Here is an 18496-nt window from a genome sequence, read left to right as displayed (position 1 = left end):
GAATAGGTGTTTCGAAATTACAGACAGACACTTCAATTTTATTTATTAGGTATAAATTGTCAGGACAAGGTTTGTATAAAAGAACATTTCTGGAAAATCCACGGGAAAAGGCAGTTCTCGTGGGACGCGGACGAAGTCGCGGGCAACAGCCAGTATATTAATATAAAATATTATACGTTTACGCATTGAAATAGTTAATCCTCTCGATATAGGATTTTTATCCATTCTAGTTCATCCATATTCTGTTAGTGTTGCCAAAGCCATTTCCAATGTTAGTGATTCTGCGAGCGCCCCCGCCTCCTCCGCCGTACAAATTATGTACTTCGTTATCGTTCTCGCGCCCGTTTCCGATATTATAAGTGCTCCATTGATAATCGCCGAAACTGGAACCACCTCCACCTCCTAAACCACCTCCACCTCCGAAACCACCTCCACCTCTGGAATCACCTCCACCTCCGAAACCACCTCCACCCGCGAAACCACCTCCACCTCTGGAATCACCTCCACTTCCGAAACCACCACCACTTCCGAAACCGCCTCCACCCCCACCGTAACCGCCTCCGCCTCCATAACCGCCTCCACCTCCGTAACCGCCTCCACCTCCGTAACCGCGTCCACTCCCGTAACCGCGTCCACTTCCGTAACCGCGTCCACCCCTGTAATCACCGCAACCACCAACCATTGAGACACATTAAATTGTAATAATCTATATACATAAAAGGCCAAGGTGACTGACTGACTGATCTATCAACTACAACCAACGCATAGCTCAAACTACTGGACAGATCGGGCTGAAAGGTATGCGGGATAGCTATTATGACGTAGATATCCGCTAAGGATTTTTGAAAACTCAACCCCTAGAGGGTAAAATCGAGGTTTGTTTGTGTAGTCCACGCGGATGAAATTGCGGGTATAGCCTAGTATATAAATATATAAGTGATAACCCAGTAATCTAACTTTTCGGAGCTATGTGCGTTTTAAGCAATTAAATATCATTTTCACACCACTTGCTCTAGAATGCCTTATTACAGACCTGTTAGCTGTAGTATGTGCATCATTCCTATAACTTAGCCGGGTTGTAATGTTGTACTGAAATCCATTACGCCTTAAGGGATGTAATGTTGTAAGAAATCCATAACGTCTTAAGCGATGTAATGTAGCCAAAGCAAATTCTGTTCCTTACATAGCTAATGTTGTCTCGCTTCTACGTTAATTTTATTAATTAATTTTTTGTTTATTTTTTATTCAATCACCTACAAACATAAAAATACAATACTCAAGATTTTTATTTATTTCAAATAAAAATGTCGAGTGAAACTATTATAACTAAAAGTTAACACCATGACGTTGAAATTAATTTTATTTTTTATACTCTTTTTTTTTTAAATTACATTTAAGATTATTTTTTTACTGTTGAACACCATTAGCAAGTGATTTCGCTAGGCAAGTGGCAACCTATTTGCAATGTATCAATCTATACATTATCTAGCATATTATATTCTATATCACGATTAAATAACAGATGAGGGTAGATATTTCTAATGCGGGATCATAGACCATTATGACTTACCAACGTGATGGTTTCGCATGAATCATCGCTAACATGGTGACAACGGACAGAAGAAAGATCATTGTGTACTTCTGCATGTTAACTATTTAATTGATAACTGTTCAATATTTTAATTTCTAAGAATTTGTACAGGACCTACGTAGCCATTAATGAGTTCTAGAATACTGTATTCCATTTCATTTTGTTAGTCTTTTTATATTGTAAATTGTGGGATTCACGTTAAACGTACTGAAAAAAGTGCAAAAGGCCAAGTAGGTACGATAGCATTTTTATTTTTCCACGGTTATTCCATATTATCAATAATTTATTATTTTCTCAGAGGCTAACAGCGGTTACGCATTCATCCGATCCGAATCCGTGAAAATACGTTCTTTTTTGTTTTGTATGGTAGCTTATGACATATGTGAAAATTCTTAGTATCAAGTAGATTTGCAAAAATTCAACATGGTGTAATTTAGATTTTTATTGTAGACTAGCTGACTCGCCTCGACTTCCCCCAGTAAGACTTACCTATTCAGCTGTTCATATTATTATGACTCTTTTGTTCAAACACTATTCATTTCTCGGAACAAACTGGATGCTCCGCAGAAACGTCAAATTGCTATGTTTAACAAGAATTATAATTGGCGTTGAGTTTTTAGGGTTCTGTACCTCAAAAGGAAAAACGAAACCCTTATAGGACCACTTTGTTGTCTGTCTGTCTGTGTGTCGGTCTGCCAAGAAACCTACAGGGTACTTCCCGTTGACCTAGAATCATGAAATTGGGCAGGTAGGTAGGTCTTATAGCTGACATTCGGGGAAAATCTGAAAACCGTGAATTTGTGGTTACATCACACAAAAAAATTAAATTGTGGTCATGAACTAATAATTAATATTTTCAATTTTCGAAGTAAGATAACTATCTCAAGTGGGGTATCATATTATGAAAGGTCTTCACAAGTCCATTCTAAAACAGAATATATTTATTTTCATGCATCATAGTTTTTGAATTATCGTGCAAAATGTCGAAAAATACTACTGTAGTACGGAACCCTCGTTGCGCGAGCCTAACTCGCACTTGGCCGGTTTTTTATTGTCTCTCAAAAGTACAAAAAGGTCAAGTACGATAACATTAACTATTCCTGGGTTCCTCCAATATCAATTAAGTATTCCCTCAAAAGATAAAAATAGCTATCAACTTGAATGTTATGAATACCGACCTAAGTAATATGCATTTAAGTTTTTTTTTAAAGAATATTAGCCATGTTAAATGACTAATATTCCAACCTCCTCAACCTCTCCAACTAAGCGTTACGCTTGTGCTAGGAGTAGGTACGACAATAATGCAACGGGCGGGGTTTGAACTGTCGAACTTTCGGTTTTCAGTCCACTCCTTTACCGGTTGAGCTATTGAGGCTCTAATTAGAGGTTAGTTTTGTTTTAGAATAGAATAGAATGTTTTTTTATTCATGTAAACTTTTTACAAGTACTTTTTTGCACTGGTTCGGAATGCCGTTCCTAGTGATGAACCCTTAAACCTATCCTTTGAACTAGTTAATGCCTGGCATGCGTTACAATTCCGCTTTCTACGACCTAAAACTGTATGTTGATGCAACCTTTACGCAAACTTCGACAACACGCCATGTACCTACAAAGTTTCAACTCAATCGGATGAATGTACCGTACCTATAGGAACACAATAATTACGGGACAAACAAACATTCATTTATAGGGTTCCATAGCGCATTTATAGACGCGCGCTAGACGATACTTTCTACCATTGACTTCACTCCAATAAGATAGGCAGTAAAAGATAACAGACAGACAGACACACTTTCACATTACTTTATTTAGTTTGATTAGTAGATTGATTATCATTTTAGCTAAACAATTTACTAGCCCGGTCAAGTTAGTTCATAAAATATGGGTAAAATTACAATAATTCGCATAGAGCTGAATATTGGTGCGAATGTTGGAATTTGGGAACACCATTACAAATGAATTGTGTAAAATCCCCATCAATTCTACATTTGCAAAAATATCATAAAATTATAGGTCAGACAAAAATTTTAAGTACCTATATCATGATATTATCTTTAAAAATTAAGTATTCTTACACTTGTTTCCCTAAGAATCAACAATTTTAAGATATAACGAATCATAAAAGCTGAAAAATGTCATGCATAATATTTATGACAATGGCCTCTATAGGTAATACATTACTGAGCCGTAATACAACTTCTTCAACTTTTTGAGTCACTGTATCTCCCAAGGTGATTCTTAGGGAAAAACCAAAACTTCTTATCAAATTGACCCCTTGTGTTTTCACGTACTTAGAGTCAATCTCACAATTCATATAAAAGAATTTATGTAATAGACTAGTAGGTACAGTATTTTCAATCGCATTCGTTGACACATTCGCCTCTAAAATATCTTTAAATGGTAAAAAAAAATTAAAATGCAGAAGTCTCTGTTGTTTATTCTTTGCATCGTCATTCTTTCAGCAATAATGGAAGTGAAACCAACACCAGCTCAATATACGTAAGGACCTACTAACAATTTTTATTTTATTTTGTTCAATATCCTTGGACGTCGACCTCACTTGTTAGTAGCGAATAGCGATGCTACAGTAAGATGGGTCTTTGTGTCTTTGCGCATTTAATTAAAAGTTGTTTGAAAATAAAAATGTAAAAAATGGGTGAGTGCGAATCGGCTGCATAATATCACTACACCAATAAGATATAGCAATAAGTACTAATATATTGTAAGTTTAAATATAACATTTATTTTAAATATATAATTTAATAACGTTGCTTTATTTTTTCAACAGCTCGTGCAAAGTCACAAGAACAATTGGAAAGGGGAACAACAGTACAAACGACGTACGTGACATATCACAATTCATAACATCCTGCGGAGGTAACGTCGACCTTATCATTGGAGAGGGTGACAATAATCATAACATTATAGGCTAATTTTGAATAATAGGTATACCTATATTAGAATAGAATAGAATAGAATAGAATAGAATGTTTTTTTATTCATGTAAACTTTTTAAAAGTGCTTATGAATAGTCAGGTAGTTTTAATTTACCACTGGTTCGGAATGCCGTTCCTACCGAGAAGAACCAGAAAGAAACTCGGCGGTTGCTCTTTTTAATTTTTCAATTTACAATGTTATTATACCGTACTATGCACTTCACAAAGGAAACAAATATTTGTAAGAGCACTATAAAGATAGAGAATCTAAAGTAATTTATATTTTGTGTACTTATTCCAAGTATCAAAGGATCATAATGTTACTTAAGTACTAAAACCTACTTAACCTTTGTTATATAAGCATGAGTTGACGAATGCATGTAAAAATTAAGAAAGTAATATTAATTTTCTAATCTACTTATTGTAATTTGTAAAAGGTTAAGTTAATAAAGTGTCTTTATTAAAACGAACGAAGCGAATGCTCACAGCTAATTCGTCTTTGCATTTTGTTACACCTTAAAAAAACTACTTTTGTAGTAGATTTTAAATTTGTGACAGTATTGTTTCAAAATATACTATTATCATTATTTAGTCTTCATTTATTTCCTTATCTTACATACATATTTTGCTTATTTCTAAACTAAACTAATACAATTTAGTTTCTTAACCTATTGTTAGTATATAGTACTATGATATAGTTATTTTACAGATAATGATCCCTTATTGGGAATAGGCCTCAAATAATATATTATGTATAAAAAATAATTATACTTAATTCAAGAAACATCTTTCATAATTTACATTTAATCCTGGGCTGCCAGCTGCATGCTGTGCGTAACCGTGTTTAGTAACGGAATGTAATTGTGGAAAAAAGAATAAATATAATAACTAACATGACTTACTGTAAACGTCAACATGTTACAAATGACTTGAGAAAAATACAAAAATATTATTATGAAAAACCTGTTTGATTTACGTACCTACTCCCATAATTTAAATATAAATTTTTGAATGTGAATACTAATGAGTGAAATTGAGTGAAAACTTAGAAAATTTGTTGTGACGCGCCGGTCTATCATGTATCCTTACTGAATATTTATAGGTCTATGACTATTTTTAAATAACAAATATTGAAAACAATCCATACTTATAATATTATAAATGCGAAAGTGTGTCTGCCTGTCTGCTAGCCTTTCACGGCCCATCCGTTCAACCGATTTTGATGAAATTTGGTACACATATAGCTTGCATCCCGGGGAAGGACATGGGCTACTTTTTATCCCGGAAAATCAAGGAGTTCCCACGGGATTTTAAAAACCTAAATCCACGCGGACGAAGTCGCGGGCATCATCTAGTAATTCATAAAGAAGATTGTTGTCTGCTGTGCCCAAAATAATTTTTTTTGGGGTTTTCTTTAATGGTTTCAATTGCAATGTCTATCTAGCTCACAAATGAAATATTCCGTACACCCAAAATAATTCTGTTGTCTATAATTATTTACGGAACCCTAAAATAGCGAGGCCTGACTCGCACTTGGCCGATTCTGTGGAAACTATCAGTTTTTCCGGGATAAAATGTAGCCGCTGTCTGTCACTCGGGTGCAAAGCTATCTCGATACAAAATATCATCAAAGTCGCGGTCAAGAAGATGGGCCACGGTAACAGACAGACACACTTGGACATTTATAATATTAAGTATGAATTATTATCGTTATCATTTAAGCTAAATGAACTACGAGTAAAAACCAAAACTTCTTATCAAATTGACCAGTTCGGTTTTCACGTAAGTACCTAGTACCTACCTAATCTATGTACATATATTCAATCTCACAATTCCTATAAAAAGACTTTGTGTAAAAGAAGTAATACACTACTGTTAACCACATCCGATGATAAACATCTGCCTCTAAAATATCTTTAGATAGTTAGAAAAAAATTAAAATGCAGAAGTCTCTGTTGTTTATACTTTGCATCGTCGTTCTTTCAGCGATAGTGGAAGCGAAGCCAACACCAGCTGAATATTATGCGTAAGTAACATTCTTTTTTCTATGATATGAAATGTGCATATTTCATACTCTGCAGATTGGTTCGAAACCTAAACTTCCCGGACAGTTTTACAACTGTCCAGAAAAGTAACTATGATAAGTTTGAAAACAAACTTTTACAAGTGCCTTTGAATCGTCAAGAGAATCTACCACCGCTACTTCGAAATACCTTTGCTACCGGTAAAAACCAGCAAGAAACTCGACAGTTGCTCTTTTCAAATATTCACATTACCCCGCCAAATGGCCAAACTACTATTATGCTGGCTGAGGTAAAAATGGTTGAGGACAGATCAGATTTAAGCTACATTGAAAATTATTATGGTCTACATCGGATAATATAAAAATAATATTATATCTATAAAAAAAAATATTAAAAGCTTGAGGCTTGGTTTCAGAAACTTTAGAATATTTTGTCGATATGATCGATACGAACGTCTCAGTGCTTTTTCCTTACTTATTTCACTAACTAATATTATACGCCCAAAACTAAGCATGATTTATCTGTAATAAAATGTGCTGCGCTTTTATCCGATAGATACAGATATTAAGTCTCCTGTAAGGATCTACACAGAACCGGTCTGGAGCTTTTTTTTATTCTATTACGAGTTAGTCCTTAACTACGATAACACTATACTAATGAGGTATAGTGAAGTGAGTGAAACCGTAAGTAACTTGCGCACCTTTCAAAATTTCAGTAAAATAACAAACTGTAGGTACACTCGTGCGCACAGTGTTTCATTTGACCAAAAAAATTTCCCTCTTCTGTTTTCAGTATTAATCGATTAAGGGATGCATTTTAAATGCACGAGTAGAACACCCACGTGTCAATTTCAAATACTTTTTTTTATAAAAAATATTGAAATTTGAGTGATATTTTCATGAAAAAAAATTAAAAATATTCTTGAAACTTAACTATCCAAGATATTTATTTCAGATAATTATAGGCTGATGAAACATCATTGGGCGCATTTTTTTCAATTACTATTTTTGGAAAATTACCTCTGGATACCGAGTAATTTATTTTTTTCAGATTTTCGTTTTTATTTTTTTTCTCCTTAAAAACTCAAAAGTGGGACTTGTGACTAGCACTGTAAGATAGCTCTTAATAAGGCCTATCACTGATAAAAAAACCACGTTCCACTATTGCGGCCCTTGGGAGGAATATATCATTTTATTCTAAGGTCAAATAATACAACATAGGGTTGTCGCTAAAGGTTAACTTCTTTTTGTATGAATAAATATTGATATGAATAAATAAGCTGTCGAGAAATAACGGGCAGTCTTCATCATCATACGATGGATCATCATCATCATCATCATCATTGATAATATAAGTAGGTAAAATTAAATTTTTTCTTCAGATATTCTAGAGGAAACTTGTGATGTTTGAAATTTAACATTAATTTGTAGGTTGAAAATGCTATCTCTACCTCAACTGACGTTACTGGACCTCTATATGCACAGTTTAACCGGTGATGTTGTAAATGCGTTTAGTTACTTTATTCCTTCAAGACCTGGACCTTTTTATATGGAACAGCATTTAATTTGCCACGGACCTTTTCCGATATAATATGATACTGAAATATGCACTATCAATGAAAAAGCACTAAAATATGCAATAACGCTATGAAAATAGCTTTATATGCATTTGCATATGCAAACATGCAAATGCATATATTTCGATGTTTAGTAGTTAGGTTCTAAATGAGATAAAATATTGTAATATCGGAAAAATATAGTCCAAAAATAAAGCGAGAAAAGGTCAAATAGAGTGACAACCCTAACACAATTTTTTGAAGTGTAATTACTCCCAAAGGCCGCAATAGTGGAACGTGGGTTTTTTATCAGTGATAGCCCTTATTAAGAGCTATCTTTTAGTGCTAGTCACAAGTCCCACTTTTGAGTTTTTAAGGAGAAAAAAAATGAAAACGAAAATCTGAAAAAAATTAATTACTCGGTATCCAGAGGTGATTTTCCAAAATTAAAAAGTGGAAAACATGCGCCTAAAGATGTTTCATCAGCCTAAAATCATCGGAAATAAATATCTTGGATAGTTAAGTTTCAGGAATATTTTTAATTTTTTTTCATGAAAAGGTCACTCAAACTTTAACATTTTTTATAAAAAAAAGTATTTGAAATTGACACGTGGGTGTTCTACTCGTGCATTTAAAATGCATCCCTTAATCGATTAATACTGAAAACAGAAGAGGGAAATTTTTTTGGTCAAATGAAACACTGTGGTGCGGTATGCCGCAGTACAATATTTAGATAGGACAGGCTAGCTGTAAGTTTAATTACATATTATAATATTTTTATTATATGAGTATAAGTATTATTAATGATGCTTAATTTTTAACAGCTGCTCCAGCTGCAGGACCAACGTTATTATCGGACAAGGGAACTACAATACAAACACGCTAAGCAACACACGAGCAATATTATCTGGCGGCGGAGTCGATCTCAGCGTTGGAGTGGGTAGCCATAATCTTAACATTGTAACCTAGTAGGTTATACCTTATGTTATGAACTTCACTTAACATTGTAACCTAGTAGGTTATACTTATATTATGCAATTCACTTAACATTGTAACCTAACAGTTTATACTTATATTATGCACTTCACTTAACATTGTAACCTAGTAGGTTATATCTAATGTTATGAACTTCACTTAACATTGTAACCTAGTAGGTTTTACTTATATTATGCATTTCACTTAACGTAACCTAGTAGACTATACTTACTTATTGTAATTATGAACCCATAAATACTTACTACATACAATACTTATATTATGCATTTCAGAAAGAAAAAAGATTTTTTGTGCACAATAAATACAAAATTTTCTTCAGTCATTATTTATTTATTATTTACAATGCATCTATTTTAAGTAACAGAGAATCATAATACCTACTTTAAACTTAATACCTAGTTAAGTACTAAAACCTACTTAATTTTTGTTATATTGTATGAGTTGAGTGTTGACGAATGCACGTAAATATAACGAGAGTAATTAGGTATTAACTTTTATTAAATATTAATCTAGGTATATATAAATATAATGTATTTTTAAAAGTTTAAATTAATAAAGTAAAACTTATTTGTCAGCAGGAGCGTATGTGAGTACTCATATGAGTGTTTGCATTTTCTTACACCTTTAATAACTCGCGCAATGAGGGTTCCGTACTACAGTCGTATTTTTTCGTCATTTTGCAGGATAACTCAAAAACTATGACACATAAAAATAAATAAAAATCTGTTTTAGAATGCACAGGCGAAGACCTTTCATATGATACCCCACTTGATATAGTTATCTTACTTAGAAAATTGAAAATACTAATTATTAGTTCATAACCATAATTTAATTTTTTTGTGTGATGTAACCACAAATTCTAAATTATCTTAATTATACTTTAATAATTTTCTTTGGTTTTCTAGCAAAAATTAACTATTATACATAGCTTTTAAATCTACCTACTCGTTTTCACACTCTTTTATAATTTACATAATCTTGTAACATGCTTTTTTCAGGAGCATATTTACTTATAATAGATTTTAAACTTGTGTAAAGGCAAGTCCAAAATAGATTTCGGAATTTTGTTATAAAAGGTTACACCCATTCCCACAAATGACATTTGGACTTTCCTGAGGCGGAACATAGGAGTCGCAAGGTTATTAAGGTTTCTAGTTTGCATATTAAGTAATCAGTTTAAGTTTCTGTCTGTAATTTTTACACTGTACCATAACGTCCATAACAGCTGAATCACACGTTTTTAAATTTTTTGTCTGTCTGTCGGTCTGTCTGTCTGTCTGTTTGAACGGGCTAATCTTTGGAACGGAACCTATTTTGACGGGACTTTCACTGACAAGTACAAGATCAACCAAGAAATCGTGATGACAATAGACTAGTAGGTAGGTACTTTTTTAACCAAATTTTAAAAAAGGAGGAGTTGTGTTTTTCTACCTATGTACACCGAAATCTCCGATTTCTGAACCGATTTTTCCCATAAAAATTAAGATTACAACTCCTCAACCCTAACCACCAAAACTGATGGGATTTAGAAACTGTCGGTAATAAATTATTGATATTTATTTTTATATGTATTTTATTATTTTTACCATGAACGTGACGCTGTACGGAAGGTGATTAATGACGTCACAATCCATTAACGACAAATATTTTTCAGTTTTTAACGTAAAAATAAAGTAATTCCTATTTATAAAAAAAAATTTATGTTAAAAAATTGAAAAATATTTGTCGTTTATGCCTTGTGACGTCATTAATCGCTTTTTGTACAGCAGCGTGACGTTGAAAATTAATTATTTTAAAAATAACTAAAAATCATGATTTTTAAAATTATTCTCTTGAATAATGAATTCTAGTCCCATAAACTACCGCTATATAAAAAATCACGTCATTTTATTATTACAGTCCAATACCCTATTATACCTATATCGTTATCATTTTAGCAAAACGAACTACAATTATGAATTATGAATTATTACAAGTAAAAACCAAAACTTCTTATCGAATTGACCCCTTACGGTTTTTACGTACCTATTTATATTCAATTTCACAATTCATATAAAACGACTTTATCTAAGACTAGGACAGTATTGTCAATCCCGTCAGTTGATACCATCACATCTACCCAAAGAAGTTGGAAGTACTACTAATCTACCTCTTAAAATATCTCTTTGAATAGTAAAAAAAATTAAAATGCAGAAGTCTCTGTTGTTTATTCTTTGCATCGTCGTTCTTTCAGCGATAGTGGAAGCGAAACCAACACCAGCTGATGCGAAGTAAGTACCATATTTTTTTTAATCTACGGCACCCTAAAAAGTAGTCTATTTTTTCGTCCCTCTGCATATGTTTTAGTAGTGATTTGCTTCTTAGCAAAAAATTGTCAAAATGGTAATAAATGGTCAAAATGGTAAAAATGCCCTTCGGTGCGATTTTCTCTGTCCGTCTATCCGTCTGTCACAGTCGATTATTTCAGTACCTATCTATTAAAGCTATCGCCATGAAGTACCGTTTCCCCGCCTTATTTCCGGAGTGTAATCGAAAAAACATAAATATTTTCCAAAAAAAATAAAATCAACGCTCTAAATAGCAAATTAACTTTTTTGTAAAGATTTATTGGTAATTTCGAAAATACTATGATAGTAAAAGCATTCGTTTTATTTTTCCTGTAAAATAAACATAAATTTCTATTGAACATAATGATTTCAGATTTTTCGATTGGTAGGAACCGTAAAAATACAATGAAAAAGCTTTTTTTTTAAAGTTTAATTATTATAACATTTGTTTTACATACTAGCTCATGCCCGCGACTTCGTCCGCATGTACCTACTATACAAATTTCAAACCTATTTTACTCTCTTGGGGTTGAATTTTCAAAATCCTTTCTTAGCGGATGTCTCTACGTCATAACAGCTATCTGCATGTTCTTTAGTCCGATCAGTCGAGTAGTTAGAGCTGTGCGTTGGTAGATCAGTCTGTCAGATTTTCCTTTTATATATTTAGATATAATTACTAACGATGCTTAATTTTTAATAGCTGCAGCAGCTGCAGATCCACCTTAACTATCGGAGAGGGGGACTACAATACAAACACGCTAAACAACACAAAAGATATGTTATCTGGTGGCAGAATGGACGTTAAAGTTGGAGTGGGTAACCATAATACTAACAATATATATAAGTAGGTTATACTTATTTACTCACTTTCAAAAAATATTTGTGTACAACAAAGATAAATGAATATTATTATTTACAACGGGTATATTTCAAGTTTATAATACTTACTTGAAACTTAAGACCCAATTAAGTAGGTACAGTAGCCGCCAAGAAATATTGTACAGCGACCTTTAGAACAAGATTTCGGTTTCGTAAAGCGTTGTCACTGTTACTCATACCTATGTGACGTTTTGTCGGTCTCAACGACAGAGACAATGCTCTACGAAACCAAGATCTCTTTCTAAAGGCTGATGTACAATTTTATTATTTATTTATTTATTGTCTCCCGGCTACTGTACTAAAGCCTACTTAAATTAATTTTGTTGTGTAAGTATGAGTTGACGAATGCATGTAAATATTAAGAGAGCACCTAATATTGATTTTCTATGTATAGTATAATTTATTGTATAGTATTTAAATCTATTGTAGTTTGTAAAAGTTTAAATTAATAAAATATATTTATTAGGACGAACGAAGCGATTGCTCATAGCTCACGTGTTTGCATTTTGTAAAAAAAACCTTTTATAAAAAAACTACTTATATAGCTGTAGGTTTCAGTTATATTTCAAGGCCTAAAATGTGCTTTGAATTATTATTATTTTCTTGAAAAATAACTTTTTCATAATCTACACTCCCTTCTACAGGCTATATGTAACCGGGTTCAGCAACGGAATGTAATTGTGGAAAAAAATAACAACTTACATACTGTAAATGTAAAAATGTTACAAATATGACTTGAGCAAAATACAAAAAAAAACTATGAAAATGATGTTTGATTTACCTACGCCCATACTTTAAATGTAATGTTCTCAAAGATGTGTGTGTTACTGGGGAATTTTTAAATGCACGTTGCAGCATACTGACGTCTCAAATTTAAATCGTTTATTCAAATTGGGTACCTACTTACAGTACACTCTCTTTAGCTATGGTTATCTCATACCAATATGGAATAAGGACACACCATTATAGAGAGAGACCTTCCAGTCCAGACCAGATTTTATAAAGGTGTAAAAATCATACGTCAAAGTATAAAGTCTATTTTTTTGTATTTTATTTGGAATAGTATTACAAATCACGTCATGCATTGCCAGACACTTAGTGTCGTGGCAACCATCTGCCAGACACCCTTAAAGTTTAACAATTTATTAAAGTTGCAAGGTGTCATACTTTGACGTAAGTTTTTTGAACCTTTTTACCTGGTATCTCCCAAAGCCACCATGATCCAAACTTCACAGTCCTCAGGAAGGTCAGGTTAGGTCCACAGGTCACGATATCATTCCTCAGGGACGAACAATCAGCGACAATTAAGAAAAGCGCAGAGAAAATTTTAGCTTTTATAAAATAACAAAGATCCGGAACGCGCTGGCTCTTAGTCCATTATTTTGTGGCGTTATTTTTAGGACCTTTTTGAAGCACTTACCTATTGCCAATGCTTAGAAATTGGGGAGCATCTGAGATTTTGTTATGATGTGATATGATGTTTATATGATTTTGTTATGTCCCTAATTAGCGACCATGTCTGGGATCCATATTATGTCCAGAAACTTTAAGCTTCTTTCAAAATCAGCGGTAAAGGGCTACGGGGAGGCTATGTCTTCCTTGCCACACTCCTTGCTGCAATTAGATCAGCCTCCTAGTTTGGTCCTGTATACGGACTGATGTGGAGGCCTTTTAGTGCAAACACTTCAGCGCTTGGATATACCAGTGGTCGATCCAGTACTCATCTCTATAACGTTCCAAGGTTCCACCGAATCGAAAAAAAATCATAGTCCACAAACGATAAGCAAAGTGGTCGATTATGCTCTTCATTCTTCTGTTTAATCTGCCTCAACGTATGGATAGTAGATGTGGTCTGGTACTAAAGCTTTTTCGGAATTCGGCTTATTCGGGGGGCTGTAAGTCTGTAAAGCTGAAAGTCGTCAAACATACGAGCGAGACGATTCATGTTGACTCTCAGGAACAACAGACATAGCTCAGAAGCGAGATGGGCCTACAATCCTTCAACAAAGTATTATCGCCGTTTTTGAGAATAGAACCACCACGCACCTGTGGTGGTGCTCTCGAATGCCTTTGGCGTTATGCCTTTGTGAAACATGAGATCAGACAATTGCTGAAATACTACTCCCTTCGGGGTGAATTTTCAAAAATCCTTTGTTTTGACTGACTGATCTATCAACGCACAGCTCAAACTACTGGACGGATCGGGCTGAAATTTGGCATGGACATAGTTATTATGATGTAGGCTTCCGCTAGGAAAGAATTTTTGAAATTCAACCCCTAAGGGGGTAAAATAGGGGTTCGAAATTTGTGTAGTCCACGCGGTCAAGTCGCGAGCATAAGCTAGTCTACATTAAAACGTGAAAAATCTTCTCTCTCTCTTAAAACTTGTCATTATATTTTCTTCTGTTCTTTGTTTCAAGACATTATAAATGTAAAATCATTTATAATGTATTGAGAAATCATTTATAATCATTGCATCAAGACCGGAGCCACAGCAGAAACAGGATGAAAACGGCAAGCGGCACAAGTATGCCTCTCTTATCGAGAGTTATATTATTGTTCCGTTTGCCGTGGATACCCTGGGGCCATGGAGTCTTAGTGCTAAAAAAAATTACGAGACATTTCACAGCGATCAATAGCCTCATCTGGTGACAGAAGGGCTGGCTCATTTTTTGCGCAACGGATCAGCCTGGCTGACCAGCGCGGAAATGCAGCCAGTATTCTTGGCACCATTCCACGCGGACCTGATTTGTACAGTAATTAGATAAGGCTAGCTTTAAGCTTTATTGTAATATTTTCATAATAATTTAATAATAAAACTCTCAAAAGGTTAAAAAGGCCACCCAGGGTATGATACTCGTAACATTAATTATTTCTGGGTTTCTCCAATATCAATTAAGTATTCCCTCAAATGATAAAAATAGCTATCATCAACTAAAATGTTGTGACTACCTATTACCTACTATTCAAAAAAATTCCTCCTGTAAAATTTTGTATGAAACTTTTTTTTTTTCACTAATAGTTTCGTACAGAAGACAATGATTCCTTTAGGGCAACACATGGAGGGAGCTGATGATTGAGGATTTTGGAGGCGGGTGAAGGGCACGCTTAAGGTATTGAAGATAGGTGGGAGGTGCTCGAGCAAATGTCATTTGAAACCTCATCCAATTGCCAAAAATTTGAAAAAAAATTCAAAATTCCAAAAAAAAGATGGCCGCCATACAAATTTCGTCGGCGTCCACCTCGGAGGGTATGAAAGATGGAAGAGTGGTTTTTAGCAATTGATGATCAGGATCCGAAGGTCTACTCGATGGATGGAAAAAAAATTCAAAATGGCGGAATTTATTTTTTCATACAAAATGTAAGACTTTTTTTTATTATTCAAAATAGCGAATATAAATCTCGAATAAAAAGCAGCGAGCAAAATACTAGTTACCTACTATATAGGTATTTATTTAGGTTTGTTTTAATTTCAACTAGGTTATGCCTGGCATGCGTTGCAATGCTGCTTTGTATAAACCACTGTACATTGATGGTACTGGCACACGGTACCTACTGGTGCAACTCATACGGATCAGTGCCCCTTGATTGACCTTTAATCTTAAAACATCGTATTTTATTATTTTATGTAGGCTTACACCCCCCAGTCATGATCGGCTCTGCGGTTGACCCGTCAAAAACTAAGAAAACAAGCAGACAAACAGAGTCACTTTCGCATTTATAATACTAGAGGATGCCCTCGAATTCATTAACTTATAATACCCGTAGGAACTCTTTAATTCTCCGGAATAAAAATGTCTATGTATATGTGCCTAAAAAGCTGTGATAGCCTAGTAGTTAGGACGTCCGCCTTCTAATCGGAGGTCGGGGGTTCGATCCCGGGGCACGCACCTCTGACTTTTCGGAGTTATGTGCGTTTTAGTTAATTAAATATCACTTGCTTAAACGGTGAAGGAAAACGTCGTGAGGAAACCTGCATGCCTGAGAGTTCTCGATAATGTTCTCAAAGGCGTGTGAAGTCTACCAATTCGCACATGGCCAGCGTGGTAGACTATGGCCAAAACCCTTCTCACTCTGAGAGGAGACCCGTGCTCTGTAGTGAGCAGGCGATGGGTTGATCATGATGATGATATGTGCCTATGTTTTTCCATGGGTTGCGAATTGCAATCTATCTCTGTACCAAAGTTCATCAAAATGGGTTAGAGGTAAGACGGATGGGCCGTAAAAACATAGCCGACAGACATGAGACAAATACACTTTCACATTTATTTTAATTTGTATAGGTTATCATGAGTTTTTGGATATTCGATTTTATTGATTAGGTACTTTAACCGCTATTATATTTTTAACAAAACAAGCTACGGGTAAAAACTAAAACATCTTATCAAATTGACCCCTCCTGTTTTCACGTATACATAGTCAATCTCAACATTCATATATAAAGACTACTTACAATGAGATTAGTACAGTATTGTCAATCGCATCCGCTGATACACATACTGCCTCTTAAATATCTTTGAATAGAAAAAAAATTAAAATGCAGAAGTCTCTGTTGTTTATTCTTTGCATCGTTGTTCTTTCAGCGATAGTTGAAGCGAAACCAAAACCAGCTGATGGATTGTAAGTACCACATTTTTATTATTCAAAAGCCCATGACTGCGATCTCATCTGGTGGTAAGTGAGGATGCAGTCTTAAGATGGAAGCCGGCTAACTTGGAAGGGGTATGGTATTTTTATTATGCTCATACCCCTTATCGGCTTATACACGGCATGTACCAGAACGCTAAATCGCATGGCGGTACGGTTTTGCTGGTAGAGTGGTAACTAGCCTTGGAAGAAGCCTCCCTCAGACATGTAGGTGCTGCTCGTGTGTCCAGCAATTCTCAACGACTCGCCTCAGAATTGAGATGGTCAAACTAGGAGGGATATGCTGCATTGTATCACTATAGGTTAAGTTAAGCGATTATATGTATTATATAGTTCTCGTCTATCTTTATAATATATCTACTCGTATACCTTTGTTAAAATTTTAGTATCAGACTGACGCCAGCATTCTTGATATATTGCCACGCGGGCAGTACCTAATTAGGACAGGCTATAGTTGTAATTTAAATTTCATTATAACATTTATTTTAAATATAAAATTTATAACGATGTTTTTATTTTTTACAGCTTGTGCAAAGTCACAAGGGTTATTGGAAAGGGGAACAACAGTACAAACGACGTACGTGACATATCACAATTCATAACATCCTGCGGAGGAAACGTCGACCTCATCATTGGAGAGGGCGACAATAATCGTAACATTATAGGCTAATTTTAAACAATAAGTATACTTACTCATATTATGTACTTTACAGAGTAAAAGTTATTTGTATGAGCACAATAAAGATAGATGTTTTTTAAAGTCATTTACTTATTAATTATTATTTACAATATATTTCAAGTATCAGAGGCTCATAATAGTTTAAACTTAAACTTAGCTGTTAGTTAAGTACTAAAACCTGACTAATGAGTTGATGAATGCTTGTAAAAATTATGAGTGTTCTATTAATTTTCTAATCTGTATTTCAACCTTTTGCGATTTGTAAAAGTTTCAATTATTAATAAGGTATTATACAAATGAAGCGAGTGCTCATAGCTCATAGAGGTGTTTGCATTCTGTTGAGTACACCCTTTATGAAAAAGTACTCAAGCTGAAGATTTTAAATTTGTTACAGTATTATGTTCCCAGGCTTAATTGTTTTATAACTTATTATTTTCAAAAAATAATATTTAGGTACAATAAAAATAAAATAAAATCCATAATTTACATTAAAGTCATTGGCTGCGGGCTGCATGCTGTGCGTGCAAATGTAATTGTGGGAAAAAGATAACAACTAACATACTGCAAACGTAAAAATGTTACAAATATGACTTGAGAAAAATACAAAAAATATTATGAAAAAGCTGTTTGATTTACCTACACCCATTAATTTAAACAGAAATGTATGAATGCGTTAAAAATAATTTAAGTACTTAGGTACTTTAATATTTTTCTTTTGCTAAATGTAAATGGATTCTGGTGTTCAACTAGATGTTTTGAGAAACATATCATTTGTTGAACCATAATTACTAAGCAGTTTATCTAGTAGATGATTTTATTATTACCTACTTACATGCTTAGTTATATAATAAGTTAACTTTAA

The 18496-nt window shown here is 34.1% G+C and overlaps 1 protein-coding gene and 1 long non-coding RNA gene across 3 annotated transcripts; one reads left to right on the top strand and one right to left on the bottom strand.

The window, feature by feature from the left end:
- Positions 1-226: 226 nt before the first annotated feature.
- Positions 227-9474, bottom strand: LOC138402468 (uncharacterized). Its single transcript, XM_069499160.1, has 3 exons — positions 9465-9474; positions 1571-1652; positions 227-656 (listed from the first exon to the last, which is right to left on the bottom strand). Exons 1-3 carry the CDS (start codon positions 9472-9474, stop codon positions 227-229), a joined length of 522 nt encoding a protein of 173 aa, XP_069355261.1.
- A 1789-nt stretch (positions 9475-11263) lies between these two features.
- LOC117983335 (uncharacterized) lies at positions 11264-18256 on the top strand. Of its 2 annotated transcripts, none has more exons than XR_004673675.2 (2): positions 11264-11372; positions 17481-18256. It is a non-coding gene; the product is annotated as an uncharacterized lncRNA (long non-coding RNA). The 2 variants fall into 2 exon arrangements; XR_011236851.1 differs by lacking the exon at positions 11264-11372 and adding an exon at positions 16794-16928.
- Positions 18257-18496: the final 240 nt, after the last annotated feature.

This window comes from Maniola hyperantus, chromosome 6 (genome assembly GCF_902806685.2).
Source record: "Maniola hyperantus chromosome 6, iAphHyp1.2, whole genome shotgun sequence".
NCBI classification, from domain to species: Eukaryota; Metazoa; Arthropoda; class Insecta; order Lepidoptera; family Nymphalidae; genus Maniola; species Maniola hyperantus.
This window is presented reverse-complemented; position numbering and strand designations above follow the sequence as displayed.

Coding starts and splice junctions, on each gene's coding strand:
- LOC138402468 (XM_069499160.1), bottom strand. Junction 657..1,570: donor CATGCGAAACCATCACGTTG/GTAAGTCATAAT, acceptor CGGTGATTACAG/GGGTGGACGCGGTTACGGAA.